This window comes from Schistocerca nitens, chromosome 6 (genome assembly GCF_023898315.1).
Source record: "Schistocerca nitens isolate TAMUIC-IGC-003100 chromosome 6, iqSchNite1.1, whole genome shotgun sequence".
Lineage (NCBI taxonomy): Eukaryota > Metazoa > Arthropoda > Insecta > Orthoptera > Acrididae > Schistocerca > Schistocerca nitens.
Window position 1 is genome coordinate 476,708,572 of NC_064619.1, and position 20,209 is coordinate 476,728,780.

A 20,209-nucleotide genomic window follows, 5' to 3' on the forward strand; every position below is an offset into this window, starting at 1 on the left:
ACAAATTACCCTGCTACAATCTGACGAAGGGACACCACAAGAAGCTGTCCGAGGCTGGAGGACCGCAGCCTTGGCCGCGGCATCTGCAGCTTCGTTCCCAGGGATACCGACATGGCCAGGAATCCACATAAAGCTAACCGGAGAACCGACGTCCACCAGCTGCTGAAGAGAGCGTTGGATCCGGTGCACGAAAGGGTGAACCGGGTACGGATCACCGAGGCTCTGGATAGCGCTCAGGGAATCGGAGCAGATGACATATGCAGAATGTCGGTGGCGGCAGATGTAAAGGACAGCCTGGTAGAGGGCAAAGAGCTCAGCTGTGAAGACCGAACAATGGCCATGGAGCCGATATTGGAAACTTTGTGCCCCGACAATAAAAGAACACCCGACCCCGTCATTGGTCTTAGAGCCATCTGTATAAATGAAGGTCGTATTAATGAACTTCGAACGAAGTTCGACAAAACGGGAGTGGTAGACTGAATCGGGGGTAACCTCCTTCGGGAGTGAGCAGAGGTCAAGGTGGACGCGAACCTGAGCCTGGAGCCAAGGTGGCGTGTGGCTCTCGCCCACTCGAAAGGTGGCAGGGAGTGAAAAATGAAGGTGTTGAAGGAGGCGACGAAAGCGAACTCCAGGGGGTAGCAGGGCGGAGACATACAACCCGTATTGACTGTCGAGAGAGTCATCAAAAAAGGAACGATAAGATGGGTGGTCAGGCATTGCCAGTAGCCGACAGGCATACCGACAAAGCAGTATATCGCGCCGGTAGGTGAGTGGCAACTCACCAGCGTCAGCATGAAGACTCTCGACGGGACTAGTATAAAACGCTCCGATCGCAAGTCGTAAACCCCGATGTTGTATGGAGTTGAGGCGGCGTAAGATGGATGGCCGTGCAGAGGAGTATACGAAGCTCCCATAATCCAGCTTTGAGCGGATGATCGACCGATATAGGCGAAGGAGGACGGTTCGATCCGCTCCCCACGACATACCACTGAGAACACGGAGGACATTGAGAGAACGGGTACAACGGGCAGCCAAATAAGACACATGTGGAGACCAACTAAGTTTCCTGTCAAATGTAAGACCTAAAAATTTTGTTGTCTCCACGAATGGGAGAGCAACGGGACCAAGTCGTAAAGACGGTGGGAGAAATTCTTTGTAGCGCCAGAAGTTAATACAGACCGTCTTCTCGGCAGAAAAACGGAAGCCATTGGCGACACTCCACGAGTAAAGACGGTCAAGAGAACGCTGAAGACAGCGCTCCAGGAAACACGTACGCTGCGCGCTGCAATAGATGGTAAAATCGTCCACGAAAAGGGAGCCTGATACATCAGCTGGGAGGCAATCCATTATTGGATTGATCGCTATGGCGAAGAGAGCGACGCTCAAAACTGAGCCCTGTGGTACCCCATTCTCCTGGCGAAAGGTGTCTGACAAGACAGAACCCACACGTACCCTGAACTGTCGATCCATTAAAAAGGAACGGATAAAAAGAGGGAGGCGACCGCGAAGACCCCATGTATGCATGGTGCGGAGAATGCCCGCCCTCCAACAGGTGTCGTAAGCCTTCTCCAAATCAAAGAACACAGCCGCGGTCGGGCGCTTCCGCAAGAAGTTATTCATAATGAAGGTCGACAAGGTAACCAGATGGTCAACAGCAGACCGGCGCCTACGAAATCCACATTGTACATTGGTAAGTAGGCGTCGAGACTCGAGCAGCCAAACCAATCGAGAGTTAACCATTCGCTCCATCACTTTACAGACACAGCTGGTAAGCGAGATGGGTCGATAACTGGAGGGCAAGTGGTCCTTCCCCGGCTTAGGAATCGGGACAACAATAGACTCGCGCCAGCATGCGGGAACATGTCCCTCAATCCAGATGCGATTGTAAGTACGAAGAAGAAAACCTTTACCCGCAGGAGAAAGGTTCTTCAGCATCTGAATATGAATAGAATCAGGCCCTGGAGCGGAGGACCGTGATCGGCCAAGTGCGGTTTCGAGTTCCCGCATGGTGAATGGGGCATTATAACTTTCACGATTCGAGGAGCGGAAGTTAGGTGGCCTAGCCTCCTCTGCCTGTTTGCGGGGGAGGAAGGCAGGGTGGTAATGAGCGGAGCTCGAAACCTCTGCGAAAAAGCGGCCGAAGGCATTGGAGACAGCCTCAGGGGCCACAAGGACGTCATTCGCGACCGTCAAGCCAGAAACTGGTGAGTGGACCTTAGTGCCAGATAGCCGGCGCAGGCTACCCCAGACAACAGAAGAAGGAGTAAAACTGTTGAAGGTGCTTGTGAAAGCAGCCCAGCTGGCTTTCTTGCTTTCTTTAATAATACGACGACACTGTGCACGTAATCGTTTATAATTGACACAATTCGCCACTGTAGGGTGGCGTTTAAAGGCGCGTAAAGCACGTCGACGAGCACGTAGAGCGTCTCTACATGCTGCGGTCCACCAGGGGACCGGTACGCGACGTGGAGAAGAAGTAGGGTGAGGGATGGAATATTCAGCAGCAGAGAGAATGACTTCCGTGAGGTGTGCGACCTGACTATCGCAGCTTGGGAATGTTTGATCCTGAAAGGTCGCCCTTGAAGAGAAGAGCCCCCAGTCTGCTTTGGAGATGTTCCAACTAGATGAGCACGGAGAGGGGGTATGCTGCAGGAGATGGATAACACACGGGAAGTGGTCGCTCGAATATGTATCAGAAAGAGCATACCACTCGAACCGGCGTGCAAGTTGGGGAGTACATATAGAGAGATCTAAATGGGAATAGGTGTGAGATGTATCCGAAAGAAAAGTAGGGGCGCCAGTATTGAGGCAGACGAGATTGAGCTGGTTGAAAAGGTCTGCTAACAGGGAGCCCCTCGGGCAGGATGCTGGAGAGCCCCAAAGGGGATGGTGGGCATTGAAGTCTCCAGTTAACAAAAATGGTGCAGGTAGCTGAGCAATAAGTTGCATCATGTCTGCCCTGGTAACGGCAGACGACGATGGAGTGTAAACGGTACAAATGGAAAATGTAAAAGTGGGGAGAGTAATGCGGATGGCAACTGCCTGCAGGCCGGTGTGCAACGTGATGGGATCGTAGTAAATATCATCCCGGACCAGCAACATAACCCCTCCATGAGCTGGGATACCTACCACAGGGGGTAGGTCAAAACGCACAGAGGTGTAGTGTGCCAAGGCAATTTGATCGCATGGGCGTAGCTTCGTTTCCTGGAGGGCTACGACGAGCGGACGGTGCAAGCGAAGCAGCAACTTCAAGTCCTCTCGGTTGGAGCGAATGCTGCGAATATTCCAGTGAATAAGTGCCATCGTAAGAAAAAAGGAAGATGAAAGAAGGGGTCACCTCGAAGGCCGCTGAGGGCCTGGCTTCGAGCGAGCACTGCCGCCGCTATCAGTAGGCGGACAGTCATCGTCCATTGGGTCTATAGGTTCATCGGCCATCTTGGGAAGATGGCCGCGAGGGGGAGCTTCCTCCGCCGGAGAACGGCCAGATGTTCGGCTACCAGCGGTGCGGCCAGGCGAAAGGGATGACGGCCTGGGGCGGCAACCGCTGGGTGGCGCAGGAGAAGAAATGCGCCGTGGCGGAGAAGGAGAACTGTGCTTCCTATTAGCCTTCTTGGATGGTCGTTTGGTGGAAGTACCGGACGAAGGCTGGGAGGTCGAGGTACGTAGGAAGTCTGCACGGGACGGTTCCTTCTTGAAGGCCCGTGCATCTGACTTCTGGGTCTTCGTCTTAGCAGAAGCTGATGAAGGGGCTGGTGTCTGTGGGGTGATGGGACGAAGAGGAGACGTCGACCGCGCGATCTTAGCACTGGCCGAACGGACGACCGTGGTGCTGAAGGTCAGATCGCAGGTCTGGGTTGCCACCTCCCTGGTAGTCCGAGGAGAGGCGAGGACAGTACTGTATTTCCCCGCTGGGAGCAGCGTGGGCTTCCTACTAGCCAATAGCTTGCGAGCAGCCGAGGTGGACACTTTCTCTTTGACCCGAATTTCCTGGATACAGCGTTCTTCCTTATAGACAGGACAGTCGCGGGAGGATGCAGCATGGTCACCCTGACAGTTCACACAACGAGGAGACGGAGGTGGACAGTCACCCTCATGGGCATCCCTGCCACAAGTGACACATTTAGCCGCATTGGAACAAGATTGGCGAGTGTGATTGAAACGCTGACACTGGTAGCAGCGCGTAGGTGTCGGGACATAGGGGCGAACAGAAATAACCTCGTAGCCCGCTTTGATGCGCGATGGCAGCTGAACACTATCGAAGGTCAAAAAAAGTGTCTGGGTCGGTACAAGGTCATTGTTGACCTTTTTCATGACCCTATGGACAGCCATCACGCCCTGCTCAGCGAGGAAAGATTGAATCTCCTCGTCAGTCAAACCGTCGAGGGATCTAGTGTAGACCACACCACGAGACGAATTCAAAGTTCGGTGAGCCTCCACCCGGACAGGGAATGTGTACAGGAGTGTGGCCCGAAGCAGTTTTTGTGCCTGAAAGGCGCTCTCAGTTTCGAGTAATAAGGTACCGTTACGCAACCTGGTACAGGATTTGACAGATCCGGCTATGGCATCGACGCCCTTCTGGATAACGAAAGGGTTGACAGAGGAAAAATCCTTTCCGTCCTCAGATCGAGAAACGACGAGGAACTGTGGGGCAGGCGGTAGTACTTTTGTCACTGGTAGCTGGTCACGTTTCCGTTTTTGGGCAGAAGTCGAGAGAGATGGAGTGAAATCCATTGCGGAGAAATCCCCCATGATTGCCAGCGTCTCCGATGGCGCGCTCCTTCCTTGTGGGGACCCTCTCAGAGGGCACTCCCGCCTTAGGTGAATGTTTACACCTCAGGTCACACCTCCCGAGAAACAGATGGAGGGACCAATCGGCATGGTCAGAAGGTATCAGCTCAGGCAATCACCCCTCCCCGGGCCTGGCCTTTACCAGGGGGTACGCGCGTGCCTTACATGTCTACCCAGGGCGGGGAATTACGCGTTACCCCGTCACCGGCTACGCGTGCGAACGCGTGGGTCGGCCTTCAGGCGCGCACAGGGAGGAAGGAAGAAGAGGAAAAAGGAGAGAGAGAGAGAGAGAGAGGACAGTGTCTCAAACGCCGAGGCGGAGACCAGAGAAGGCAAGGAGAAGAAGGCAATGAGAAGGCAAGGAGAAGAAGGCAATGAGAAGGCAAGGAGAAGAAGGCAAGGAGATTATGCAGGGGAAAGAGTAAGGAAGACAGTGAGGTGGAGAAGAGCAAAGAAAGGAACCAACCAAAGAAAGGAAGAAACGAGAAGTGAAAAAGCAAAATGACAGCAAATAGAGGTCGTGGAACCGTCTGTCTCCGGACGCGGGCGCTAACTACCCCCTTGAGGGGGAGGGACTCCTTTTAGTCGCCTCTTACGACAGGCAGGAATACCTCGGGCCTATTCTTACCCCGGACCCGCAGGGGGAAACTGATAGGCAATAAAGCAAGCATGTAGAAATTTAATATAGTTAGACTGCAGTTGCCCTTGCACATGTTGAATCGTAATTCGTATTTTTTATCATTAGTATTGGCGTATCTGAGCAATTAATGTCAACTTCGTTCAAGAGGCGTCTGCATTGCGTACGACATTTGATTTTCTAATTGTTTGTACTTAAAGGATTAGCTAATACAGTACTTAATCTGTCGATATCTTTTCAGTCACATGGTGTTATTTTTGCAGGATATCAGAAAGCATAAGTAACATAAAACAGGACCAGTTTCTTGACCAGAATGTCAGTGTCCGGAACACACCCGCGTTTTGAAATGATACAGAGAACTGTTGGTATTTATTGAACCAGCTCTTTAGTAGTTCATTTGATTCTTTCCAAAAAAACTGGAACAGCCTATGTAATAGACTGGTGTGGCTCGCATTCGTAAAGCATTTTCTTTACGCTCCAGTAACATTTCGTGCCCCCTGGTTTGTAATTAGGCAAGATAAAAAGTAATCGAATCTTTCGCTGGCATACTCAGACAGTTATAGTTCGGCATCGAGATTAAGAAGTTAGGTAGAGATCACTGTTCCTAACGAATCTTCGTGGTATTAATGAACTTGTGAACGGCAGCGATTATCTATATTTCTTTTCTTCCCTCGTCGAAGAATGGTTCTTAGAATCACAAAATCGTTTCCGTTTCGCCACTGTGTCATTTATTGTTGAACGTGATATCTGAAATACGCGAAAAGTCTGATAGTTGGAAGGACCGAATCGGTAGGCAGCGATAATCGTAACGCTTTCACTCGTATTTACCTTTTGTCGTGCGTCAGTTCTGCATTTGTAGGCAGTAAACATTTTGGCTAATATGCACAGCCTTAAACAGGACGTCACATGTCAAAATTTAAGGTTCTTCGCGTCATTATAGAGCTGGCTACCTGAGACAAGTAATTCATTGTGGAACTATCCGGTCTGAATAAGTTGGGAAATGCTCCAAGTAGAGACGGAAAAGCATTAGTTACGATAATTAGAGCACAAAGTTTTACGCTACATTACTTATTCGTTATTCCACGAACGTATTCGAAAGCACCAGGATATTTCTGATTTTCTTGAACAAGGCAGGCAATTCCAGTCACAAAGGAAGGAAGCTAGGCTATGGGGCAATGTCTTGTCGTCGTCATAGTCATTAACGCATTGGCTACCGGACATGAATCACCCAAGGTTATGTACCAGGCCGAGGCCTTTTTCAGGTGTGTGTAATTGTTATGCACATGACCTGTAAAGTTAATCTCTTCAGTACTATTTCTGCTAGGCCCTGTGCATAGGAATTATGCTCAATCTTTGACAACCAGTCACGACTCCTTTCAGACGAATAACATTTATTTTTTGGAAGAATAGAGCGAAAATAATATAAATGCTGAATATGTAATATCTCAACAGGTTGTTTTACAAATTCACAAAAGATGTAACAACATACTTGTATTAATTAATAGACTATAGACTACATAACTCAAATCTTCACGGAAACACTTCAAACACACTTAACGTCTAGCAGCGTTGCCATGCGAGTAACCACTAGTGTAACAGAGGTCGTAAACACAAGGAAACAGTTGGCTGCAGGGCAAACTAAAAGAATCGACTGTCACACCATCCGTCAACGAATTTCGGAACCAAAAGTGCACAGCCTCTCCAGGAGATCAGGAAAACTCTATTTCCATCTGAATTAAGAGTATCTGTGTACCTGTGCTACGAATGGTACATAACCTTGGGTGATTCATGTCCGGTAGCCAATGCGTTAATGACTATGACGACGACAAGACATTGCCCCATAGCCTAGCTTCCTTCCTTTGTGACTGGAACACACGGCCTGGAACATACGTCTCAATTTCATGTACATGGCCTTGTGTATTAATCTGATGCACGGGGCACCCAATGTGTTAAAGACGAGACACTAATTTAGCTGGAGGAGGATGGAAATCGTCCGTTTTCTTCTAACTGTAATCACCCTGCCATCCGAATGATGTTATCTAGGGAAACCATATGAAACTCACCGTTGCATGACAGGACGTGGATTTTAATAACATTTTTTTCATAATTCGAATTCAATATTACAGCCACTGTGTCACCTCTCTTGAATCAAGGTCTACGGATCTACAGGAGTGCTACATAGAAGTTGTTTCACGCAGTCTCAAAACAATAGCACTTATGGATTTAGACATGGGGAGCTCAGTGTCCAGGGGATCTACTTTTGCGTTTCCCAACTTAAGCGTTTTCAAATGGCGTGTGTCAAGTACTGGCCTTCAAATCCTGTACAGGCGCGGGTCGTCTTCGACTGATGTATCGATGAACAGGTCGTCTTCGACTGATGTATCGATGAAGGTAAAGTTTTACTCAACCCGAAGATCGACATGAAGAGCGCATTTCTTTCTTAGGCATGTTCATGTTGGAGGCGGTATTCCTTTGCTTTTCTCCGACCCCAATTTATCATTTTTCACATAAACAAAACATTGCCAGAGGTGAGAGAAGCCACAAGTGACGCAAAAATTCAGGATCCAACTAGTGGCCATTCTACTTTCCAGCCGGTATCTATTCATTAATGATTAGAATTAGGTAGCTACAGTACGCTTGTGCGGTGGTTCTCCGTTCAAATCTAGCGTGGAACAAAATTTTTGCCGGGAGAGTCTAGCGAACAAGAGAAAGCGAGGCTGTGACTTTAATTTCCTAGCCACCCGACTTAACGCCAATGCCGTCAGTCGGACTGTGAAGATCTCCGAAGTGTCTTACGGACTCAAGACACAGGCGTTACGCCAGTCGACTCAGTTTGTGTTATGCGACTCGGCGTCGGCATCGACCATCGCAGCAACAGCAACATCGGAAAGGGACTAAATTCGGAACTCGTTCAACATTGTCACCGCCGCTACACAGTTACTCATTTTTCAAGCGAAACACACGTCGGCGAAGTGGTTTTGAGTTGAACTGTATTTCCCCTGTTGCATCCATCATGCACTATGATAGGACACTTAGTACAGCGCAGAACATAGTGAGATGAAAGTATTGATAGGAAACATTTTGGAAATTTCAACTGTCTGATGGACAGCCCACTGTGCACTACTGACCATTCAAATTCCAACACCATGGTGCATGGCCTTCAACCAACGGTAGATTGATTTGGAAAGAACTACGAGTACATTCTTGGATAAGAAAATAATCAGCAATTCAGCTCAATCGCGCGAGGTGGGTAGGAGTAATACCGTCCTATATTTTGTATATAAGGAAAGATTGCACAGCCGGTTTCTCATTCATAAATCTCATTTTAATAATGGTTATTTGTGAGAAGATAGTCACTTACGCAGTGTAAGAAGGAGAAACGTCTTCCAGTACGTGTTGGTATTAGAAGGTAGAAGGATCATGTCCTAAGAGCCCACAATAAATCGTTCCGCGATGTTGCTGCTCGCGTTGGTCGGGATTACAAGACTGCCGTGCGAATATGAAATCAACGGCTAAATCGAGGCCGACCGCAGTGGCCGAGCGGTTCTAGGCGTTTCAGTCTGGAACCGCGCGACCGCTACAGTCCCAGGTTCGAATCCTGCCTCGGGCATGGATGTGTATTATGTCCTTAGGTTAGTTAGGTTTAAGTAATTCTAAGTTCTAGGGGACTGATGACCTCAGATGTTAAGTCCCATAGTGCTCAGAACGATTTGAAGCATTTGAGCTGAATCGAGGGCAACTCTCAACGCCATGCAGGATATCGAAGCCCCAATCAACTAGCTCCTGAGAGGATGTGCAGGATCGTAGAGCAACATCTCTTATCTTGGTATGGAATGCCGTTGGGTACATAGCACGGTCACCTCCGGTTGGCACAGCCGGTAATTTGAACAGCTCGCGCTACAATTATGACGTGTTAAAGCCAGCAGCCCCATCTTCGAGATGTTCGTGAAGTTGCCTTTCAACAAGATTACAAAAGACCACATGTTGCCCGTTTTGTCCTGCCCTACCTCAACAATGAGTGTGTCCAACTGTTGACCTGGTCAACACGTTCCCCAAATCTCTCACGCACTGAAAACTTCTGATCATGGGAGGCCGAGAGAGTGGTACACCACCACTCACCAGCCTCCATGGTGAAGTCTCATGCAGGCGTGAAGCTGCATAGAATAACGTAGGCGTGTCTTATACTTAAGCTCATATCGATTTGATGGAAAGCTGGGTTAGAGTTGTGTTGTTTCCAGAGATGTACTACGTTTCACACACTGTGCACCCGAAAATTTAATCATATATACTTCCTAGTATACTGCATGTACACGCTAAGTAAAATTTCGTTATTTGCTATCCCTCTTGGTATTGACCAACAGTGTATGTAACATTAAAAATAGAGACTAAGTATTAGCACTTTTCACCTGACATGTTTAATTGTAAGAAATAATCTGTTATGCCTACAGGAAGCGCACAACGTTGTTGCAGAAAACGTGGGCATACTTCAAAGAATACTGTGTCAACACAAGTTTGCACGGCCTCAAGTACGTCGGCGAAGACCAATGCCCCCTGGCGCAAAGGTATATCTTAGCATTCATTTACAGTGTTCATCTTTCATTTCTGTTACCCTCCTTATTCCTGGCTTCGCAGTATAAGTACTGTACTGGTAAAAAGCTGCTTTGTTCGTTATTACGTTACTGTCGATGAGATGCATCTATTAAGCATCACAGCTACACGTAGGACGTATTAGTTGAGGAAATGCTCACTATCATACTATGCGGTAAAAAAGCAACTGTGTAGTAAAAATTTGTAATTTAATACATGAAGAAATGCTTACGATAGGGCGAAGATCTCTGCAGGAGATCTGAAAATGGCGTCATGGAGACAGACCAGTGCATAGTTGTGTATGTTGATAAAATTTCTCGGGGTTTATCTGGGTTGGGTGAGCGATAATCTGGGAATGGCTGTGGGAAGTTCCTCCATTGTATGGAGATTGTTTTTGTATCCCACCCTTCCAGTGAACCCAACAGGCACAAACGCGAAAGCATTTTGTCTGGGAATCTAGCATGCCAGAGTCGTGGAAACGTGTGATCAGCAAAGACATTTGGGGTGAGGTACACTCCATTCCGTCATGTTGTAACTAGCTCACTAAAAATTCAGGTTCACTGAGTCAGGCATAGAATATCAGACCAATAACGGTCTGCACTGACGGTACGTGGAACTACTAACATGCTGCATGGTACGACACTTCAGAGCCCAGTCTTCGGGGCGTGTATGGACTTCATTATCAATTTTTAATGTTGTCAGTACGCTCCAGGCACAAGTGTTCTGGCTGCCGACGTGTCGGAATAGATAAAACCACACGCCTCATCAGTCACGAACGTTACATCGGAGATGTCCTCAGCAACAAAAAAATGTTTGAAAGCCAATGCAATAGTCAAGCGCAGGCCCTATGCCTGCTGCAATACAGACACTTCGTATCAGAAGAACTTCTAGTTACGTTGTAGACTGTTAATGGCTTTACTCCTTGAGCATTTGCGTGTCCAAGAACAGGCTTCACTCGCAGTACCACGCACGAAGATTTAATACATACAAACTGCCATGTCATTCTTGATAACCAGTGCTATAATGTAGAGCACTTGGGACGGAACTACACGGAGAACATATTATTTCTTGAACGGCAGTTGCTAAAGCGTTTGATGGAATGATTTATGATGAGCGCACCTCATATCTCAACCATTAACAGGTAATCTCTGTTTTTATCCCGTCGGCAGTTTATGACTCAATGGACTTCAGTAAAATCTCATTTGCCAAGACAAAACAAAAATCATCTTTTTTCCAAAAAGTGAGCAACAGACATCATATCTCAAACTCTCAACGGTGGCTTGGGAACTATAGTTTTCAACATAACCCTACCATTCGGTCTTACACGTGGTTTCATATTTTCCACAGTCGTTGAAATGAAATATTAGCCATGCCAATGTCAGTACGCCAATTGCATGTGAAATTTGCTTAAGGTTCTGTCATGCGCAGTCGTGTCAAGTGCACTGTGAACATATCATTTACCTTAATAGGAGACTCGACCCTTGCAGACACATTTACGACAAATTGAATAAAGGACTGATCGAGAATGAAAGCCCTTTCTTCATAGAGAGCTGCCCTGAGGGTTCGTATCGATGTGCATCTTGAAGACCTACATGAAAGCCAGCACTCCAGAATGTCGCGTGAATATTGTATGGATACCCAGTCAATAAATAGCACTTATCGTGAAATCATTTGCGAGAAAATCGTGCAATGTGAGCGAATGCTCCTTTGGTGAGAAATATAGCTGTTTTTCAACAGCAAGTAGGTACAGTGAATATTTTTGTAAGTCTCTATTATTGTCGTTACTACATTCGTTTTCATACGTAAGACCCACTTTAGTGAGTGGTCGGTATTGTAGCTTGATTGATCATACTATGGGTTTTTCTGTGGTTTCAAATTTCTTCCCCTATACAAGTGACTATAGCTAAATGGAATGGACAAAAATGTGGAAGCACCAGAAACACAACTCATTATTATACCTAATGCGGTGCAGGAAAGCCGTTGGCATTCAAAACAGATTCCACTCGTCTCGGAATGGACAAATGGAGGTTCTGTATGGTTTCATAGGGTATTTTACACCTTTCTCCCTGCAAAATAGTGGGAAGTTCAGTTAACGAAAATGGAGGTGTAAAGCGACCACACACTCTTCTCTCCAAAGTAAACAATAAAGGCTCAATAGCTGGTGACTGTGGTGGCCGGGGGAGATACGACGCCGCGCGGAGTGGCCGCACGGTTTGAGGCGTCATGTCACGGACTGCGCTGCCACTCCCGCCGGAGGTTCCAGTCCTCCCTCGGGAGTCTAGGGACCGATGACGTAAGCAGTTTGGTCCCTTAGGAATTCACACACATTTGCACATTTGGAGATACGATAGTTCATCCTCGTGCTCATAAAACTAGTGCTGGACGATGCGAGCTGTTTGAGAGGAAGCGTCTCGTCTTGGAACTTAGCATCACCATTGGAGACCAAACATTGTACCATGGGATGGATCCGATCAGGCAAAATGGTCATAAATTCCTTGGCAATAAAGCTATCTTGCAGAGCAGTCATGGGGACCCTGGAATCTTATGACGTGATTTCTCAAATTACCACCAGGTTACACCAGCTGCAGCGCTCCAAAGCGATCCGTCTGCTCCTTTAAGGGGGTGATCAATATTTTGTCCATTGAGCTTATTTGCGAGTCATCCTTTGCCCCATCTCTCTCTCTCTCTCTCTTTCTCTTACATATGTGTTTCTAAAATAATTTAAGTGCAATAACAACAACAGTTGTAGATCGACGTTTTGACTGCTATGCAGGGTGTTTCTTCTTAAAGTATAAAAAATCATGAGGCGACGCAGATGACGCTGAGACAACACACGGGGTTGTAAATGTCGGGAAATACCTCAAAAATGGATGAGAAATGTTGAACGTCGGACGTCACCAGATGACGTACCTCGCCCCAAGTGCAGCTGTTGGGCATGGGAGAGAAGGGACGACTGAGCGATGTAATGCTTGCATTCGAGCAAACGCTGCAAATTTCCAACACCTTTTGAAATATGATCTGTTGTAACCGTAGGAGTTACAAAATTATAGTCCTCTTTGGAAACAAGTAAAATCTGTTCTTATTTTGTGTTTCTTTTCTTTTGACCTTTTTTTTTAATTGTTTACAGACATTATTCAGTAAAGGAAACGAATGAAACGTAGGTCATTTACTGGTAACGCCGCAGTTCGGAATCTTATAGCCATGTACTTGTGACGCAATAGGGTAGGTTTTTGATGTACTGTACTTTGCCATAAACCACGAGACCGGTAAATAAAATAACGAATCTTACCTCAATGTAAACACGTAACTGTCCAACGCGATGAAAAAAATACTGCGCAAAAGTCGCTCACGTGGGCCCAGAGCTGCAGTGACATTAATACTTGACTTCGGATGATCAGGTGCGACATACGAGTAGGTTCAACTGCTTCACGCTCGGTGAGATACGTCATCTTATGCCGTCCAATGTCCAACATTCGTCATCCATTTTTGGGGTATTTCCCAACATTTGCGACCCCTTGTGTATAGCATCAAATTACTGTCTGAGCGTCTTCTATGTCACTTCGGAGGTTTTTAAACATTAGTAAGAATCACCCTGTACACTGACAGTCATAGAGGGATTTTACTCTGTAGTGACTTTTTTTTTAATATCTTTCTTCTTACTGGTCTGATACAGAGCGCCACGAATTCTTCTCCTGTGCCAACCTCTTCATCTCAGAGAAGCATTTGCAACCTACTTCCTCAATTATTTGTTGGATATATTCCAATCACTGTCTTCCTTTACAGTTTTTACCCCCTACAGATCCCTCTAGTACCATAGACGTTATTCCGTGATGTCTTAAAACATGTTCTACCATCCTGTCCCTTCTTCTTGTCAGTGTTTTCCACATATTCCTTTCCTCTCCGATTCTGCGCAGAACCTCCTCATTCCTTACCTTATCAGTCCATCAAATTTTCAACATTCTTCTGTAGCACCACATCTCGATTCTCTAGTAGAGTCAAATCTCTGAATGAATGATAAACTCCGGTAACATGGATAGCCAGACAGGATTTTGAACATCTCTCCTACCAAACATGACTCCACGGTCTCAGTCACGGTGCATCGGTCCCCTCCAAGTGTCGGTCACTGGCACAATGGAAGAAACCGTGACCCAGAATTGCTCTCCGTAGTCCGTAAACACTTACTTCATCTATGCAGTATGAAAGGAGCTTCCTACGCGAGGCGACGTGGCGTGTTCGCAGGGTGTTCTGGCTGCTGACGTTCCTGGTGAGCCTCATCGTGTGCTGCGTGTTCATATGGAACGCCAAGCTCAAGTGGGACACGACGCCCGTCATCGTCACCCTGGCAGACTTCTCTTACCACGTGGCCAAAGTGCCCTTCCCTGCCGTCACCATCTGCAGCGAGACCAAGCTGCAGCGTTCCTTCTTCGACTTCACGCAGGCGTACCAAACGAGCACAGAGAACAGGACCGAAGAACAGTAAGGATGCTTCACCGCCTAAGTATTACGCTCACATTTACGAGCCAAAACATTATGACCACTGCCCAACACTTGATTAAACGCCCACTGGCTCGAGGCACGTGACGTGATAAGGAAAGTACGTAAGCGGAGCACATACGAATGGGGAATCATTCTGGAAAGGTACTGGTCGCAACTGGGGAAATACATTGACATAATTGGCTGACATTGCACAGATTGTTGTGGCCCATCCCTGGGAACGAGCGTCTCGAAAATGGCGAAGCTGGTCGGCTGCTCGCGTGCTACTGTCGTGAGCATCTGTGGGCATTGGTTGAAGAGTGTTGAAACCACGAGTAGGCGACAAGACGCTGGACGTCCACGCCTCATCAGAGAACCTTAAGATCGGAGGCCTGCCCATTATGTAAAGCAGGACAGGCGGTGATGTACGGCAGATATCACGACATATTATAATGCTGGAGCAGGCACAGGCGTCTCGCAGCATACTGTTCAGCGCACTTTGGTAAACATGGGGCTCCACAGTAGACGAGCCATACGTGCTCCCATGTTGACCCAAAGACTACGTCAGTTTCGATTGCAGTGGTCACAGGGTCATCGAGATTGGACCGTAGATAAATCGAAATGTGTCGTCTGATCAAATGTATCGCTTTTCTTCTTACGTTAGGTCGATGGTCGTGCCTGAATACACTCTCACCTAGGCGAGCGGCTGTCCGAAACAGGCACTACATTATGGATACAGGTCAGCGGGGCAGTATTATGTTATGGAGGAATTGCACCTGGGAATCCATGAGACCTGTGATCGTAATTGAAGGAATAATGACAGCTGTGGACTGTATGAACATTATTGAGAATCATCTGCAACCCTTCATGCTTTATGTGATATTGCAGTGCCTGTGTCGTTCAGAATTACGATGCAATGTTCCTTCAGTCATACATGCATGTCCAAAGGAACATACAACCCTGTGAGTACCGCCATCATGAAACACATGAAGTGTATCCGCATTTGCGAAGAGGGATAAGCATCAGCTGTATAATGGAATGACGGCAATGAAAATGTATCCTGCATTGGGACTTGAATCCGGATTACCAACTTATCCCGGGCACCTTACTACTGGGCTATACGAGTACGCTTCACAGCAAAACCTAAACTTCCATATGTTGTCGACTATGTGCATGATGTCCGAAGGAACACTGCATCGTAATTCTGAATAATACAGGCATTGCAATATCGTATTTATTCGCCGCCACTGGGAAAGTGGCCTCCAATTTCAGTGTCTTCCCTGTAGGGGCCGGCCGCTATGGCCGGGCGGTTCTAGGCGCTTCAGACCGGAACCGCGCTGCTGCTACGGTCACAGGTTCGGATCCTGCCTCAGGCATGGACGTGTGTGATGTCCTTAGGTTAGTTAGGTTTTTGTAGTTCTGTCTAGAGGACTGATGACCTTTCATGTCAAGTCCCATAGTACTTAGAGCCATTTGAGCCCTGTAGGGGAATATACATAATGAATTTACGAGTGCAGGCTGTAAACAAAATACTGACGATATCTGAAACTTTGAGTATGGCCCTGGACTGTATTCGGATAGCTTAATGACAAGGCGACCGCTAGCGATAAGCGGAAAATGCAGTTTTGAGTCCCAGTCCATTATACAGCTGATGGATATCCCTATTCGCAACTGTGAATACATTTCATGTGCTTCAAGCTTTACGTCTTCCCCAATGGTATTTTCCAGCAGGGTAACTGTCCATGCCACAAGCCAAGACTGTTGCTACAGTGGTGTAGCATGTAAACTGACTCTGATGTCTTGGCTAACAAAAAAATGGTTCAAATGGCTCTGAGCACTATGGAACTTAACATCTGAGGTCATCAGTCCCCTAGAACTTTGACCTACTTAAACCTAACTAACCTAAGGACATCACATACATCCATGCCCGAGGCAGGATTCGAACCTGCGACCGTAGCGGTCGCACGGTTCCAGACTGAAGCGCCTAGAACCTCTCGGCCACACCGGCCGGCTCCCTTGGCTAACAAATTTGCCTGATCTGAACCTGATGGAATATATCTGGAGCTTTATTGAGCGTCGCTCCGCACCTACAAACCACTGGCTTGTGACTTAGGGGAACTGCGCGACCTGTGCATAGACAAATGGACCACATGCCTGCGGAAACCTACCAAGATCTTGTTGAATCCATGCAACTCATAATCACTGCTGAATTGCATTCTACAGGTGGCCTGACGTGCTGTTAAGGAGGTGGTCATAATGTTTCGGTTCATCTGCATATTCGTGTTCCTTTGCTTTGTTATATTGTCTATGTTTATTGATATCCCCTATTCACTCATTCTAAATGCTTAAATTTATGGCCAGCTGACATTGTCACTAATTTTCACAAGTGTATGTGTTGTGTATGACTTGTAAACAGTAAGATGGAAAGATGGGCTACGTAGTGGTGCAGCAACTGTCTTCTAGGAAATCTGGACAGGAGCAGAAATGATTAGCGAACGATTTACACAGTAAACAGAAGATGTACTTACCTTATATTTCTCGAAGCGTACAAAGATTCACTGCAAATAATGCAGCAAGAAAGAGTCCAGCTCATACAATAGCCAGAAGTGTGAGGCTCTCTGAACTAAAGTACAAAAGATGACCTCGGACCAGCGAATGTCGTTGAGTGGGCGTAAGTTGATCCCTGACAGCTGCATTGGGCTCAGCTCGACAGATTCGCAGAGCCACCTCCGCCAATAACATAACGCGAGTTTGTAATCGTCTCTATGGCAACGCTCCAGTTTTTCACAGCTCTGTAACGGCTGCTGTTTTCGCCTGCAGCCGTTGGTGCTTCGGAGTTGAAAGTAGGCAACAATGCTGCGAGGTGCCAGAGATCAACTTATGCCGACTGAACTATAGGCGGCGTGTGAGTAGCGTTACATAACAAAGTGGCTCCAAGTGCGAGTGAGCTGTGCGGCCACCGCAGGCCATCCCATATTTTGGAAGCAGAGGGCGCTCATGGTGTGGAGCCGCTGGAGGCGTGGTTCTGCAGGCGTGCGCCACTTGGTCCACCAGATCCCACGCGACAGCTGTCAGCGTCTGACGCAAACTTGCAATTCTGTTCCCAACTTTGAGATGGCAGGAGGGTGGTATCGGAACGTGATACCCACGTATATAAAGGGTGGTCCATTGATAGAGACCGGGACAAATATCTCACGAAATAAGCATCAAACGAAAAAACTACAAAAAACGAAACTCGTATAGCTTGAAGGGGGAAACCAGATGGCGCTATGGTTGGCCCGCTAGATGGCGCTGCCATAGGTCAAACGGATATCAACTGCGTTTTTTAAAAATAGGAACCACCATTTCTTATTACACATTCGTGTAGTACGTAAAGAAATATGAATGTTTTTGTTGGACCACTTTTTTCGCTTTGTGATAGATGGCGCTGTAATGGTCACAAACGTATAAGTTGGTGGTATCACGTAACATTCCGCCAGTGCGCACAGTATTTGTTTCGTGATACATTACCCGTGTTAAAATAGACCGTTTACCAATTGCGGAAAAGGTCGATATCGTGTTGATGTATGGCTATTGTGATCAAAATGTCCAACAGGCGTGTGCTATGTATGCTGCTCGGTATCCTGGACGACATCATCCAAGTGTCCGGACCGTCCGCAGGATAGTTACGTTATTTAAGGAAACAGGAAGTGTTCAGCCACATGTGAAACGTCAACCAAGACCTGCCACAAATGATGATGCCCAAGTAGGTGTTTTAGCTGCTGTCGCGGCTAATCCGCACATCAGTAGCAGACAAATTGCGCGAGAATCGGGAATCTCAAAAACGTCGGTGTTGAGAATGCTACATCAACATCGATTGCACCCGTACCATATTTCTATGCACGAGGAATTGCATGCCGACGACTTTGAACGTCGTGTACAGTTCTGCTACTGGGCACAAGAGAAATTACGGAACGATGACAGATGTTTTGCACGCGTTCTATTTAGCGACGAAGCGTCATTCACCAACAGCAGAAACGTAAACCGGCATAATATGAACTATTGGGCAATGGAAAATCCACGATGGCTGCGACAAGTGGAACATCAGCGACCTTGGCGGGTTAACGTATGGTGCGGCATTATGAGAGGAAGGATAATTGGCCCCCATTTTATCGATGGCTATCTAAATGGTGCAATGTATGCTGATCTCCTACGTAATGTTCTACCGATGTTACTACAAGATGTTTCACCGCATGACAGAATGGCGATGTACTTCCTACATGATAGATGTCCGGCACATAGCCCGCGTGCGGTTGAAGCGGTATTGAATAGCATATTTCATGATAGGTGGATTGGCCGCTGAGATCCTTCATGGTATTTAGTATGGCCCTCCTATATACAATATTGAGATACCGACACATGCGAGTAACATTGTGGAACGATGTAAGTGCGGTGGGCGAAGACCCTATCGCTGTAGAATTCCGAAGTACTGGCAAACGTTCCTCCTTACACGAGGCATAACAGAATATTCCCGCAAATCGCCAATATTAAAATGCAATTTCTCGATGAGAAATCCGCTGAGACGCAGATCACAGATGACGTTTTTCTTATCTACTAACTGTTGCACTGATATGCTAATTATTTGTACATCCAAGAACGTAGTCCACTACACGTAAATTGGACGTTTGTACATGGCGTCTTCATATTCTTGTAACTTTAGTGACCCGCGTTGTAGTTTCAGAAAATACACTCTGACAAAAAGACGTACCACGAATCAATTATCCGAATCGTATCGAAACTGGTAAATGTGACGTACACGTACATAAAAACAAATGATTACAATTTTTAAAAAATTGGACGATTTATTCAAGAGAAAGAGCTTCACAAATTGAGCAAGTCAGTAACTCGTTGGTCTGTCTCTGGCCTTTATGCAAGCAGTTGTTCGGCCTGGCATTGATTGACACAGTTGTTGAGTGTCCTCCTGAGGGATATCGTACCAAAAACTTTGCAACTGGCGCGATAGATCGTCAAAATCCCGATCCCTCTGGAGGGCCCTGCCCATAATTCTCCAAACGTTTTCAGTTGGGGAGAGATTTGGCGACCTTGATGGCCAGGGAAGTTTTAGCAAGCCTGAAGACAGCTGTAGAAACTGAACCGCTTGTCTTCTTGCTTGCCAAACTCAACCTTGGCCAGTAAGGTCGCCAGATCTCCCCCCAGTTAGAACATTTGGAGCGTTATGGGCAGGGCCCTCCAGAGGGATCGGGATTTTGACGATCTAACACGTCGGACACAATTTGGCACGATATCCCCCAGGAGGACATTCAACAACTCTACCAGTCAATGCCAGGCCGAACAACTGCTTGCATAAGGGCCAGAGACAGATTAACGCGTTACTGACTTGCTCAATTTGTGAAGCCCTTTCCCTTGAATAAATCATCCAATTTTTCTGACATTGTAGTCCTTTTTCTGCCTGTATATGTTCCTCATATCTACTGATTTCCGTCCCATTCGGAAAAATCCTTCGTCTTTTTCTCTTCTTTCTTTTTTTCTTTCTCAGAATTTATAAAAGAATAAACACTAACTACTTATAAACATCGTATCCAGATTCCATTTAGATACTTTTCTTCAACCGGAGACCAAGTACGGACCACTATAGTCAATTTTTAAACTTATTTCATTAATTTACAACAAGCTTACAAACGCGCTGGATCTTGAAACTGCAAAGTGACTGTACATATGGCTCGG

The 20,209-nt window shown here is 46.9% G+C and overlaps 1 protein-coding gene across 3 annotated transcripts in view; it reads left to right on the forward strand.

The window, feature by feature from the left end:
* The window catches only part of LOC126263119 (pickpocket protein 28-like), a 331,006-nt gene that overhangs the window by 51,694 nt on the left and 259,103 nt on the right, over window positions 1-20,209 (forward strand). For 2 of the 3 annotated variants that reach the window (XM_049960131.1, XM_049960132.1), the window contains exons 2-3: window positions 9,874-9,987; window positions 14,252-14,488. In XM_049960131.1, the coding sequence (XP_049816088.1) occupies window positions 9,874-9,987; window positions 14,252-14,488 (351 nt within the window). The remainder of the gene's footprint in view (window positions 1-9,873; window positions 9,988-14,251; window positions 14,489-20,209) is intronic. The other variant, XM_049960133.1, reaches the window with a different exon arrangement.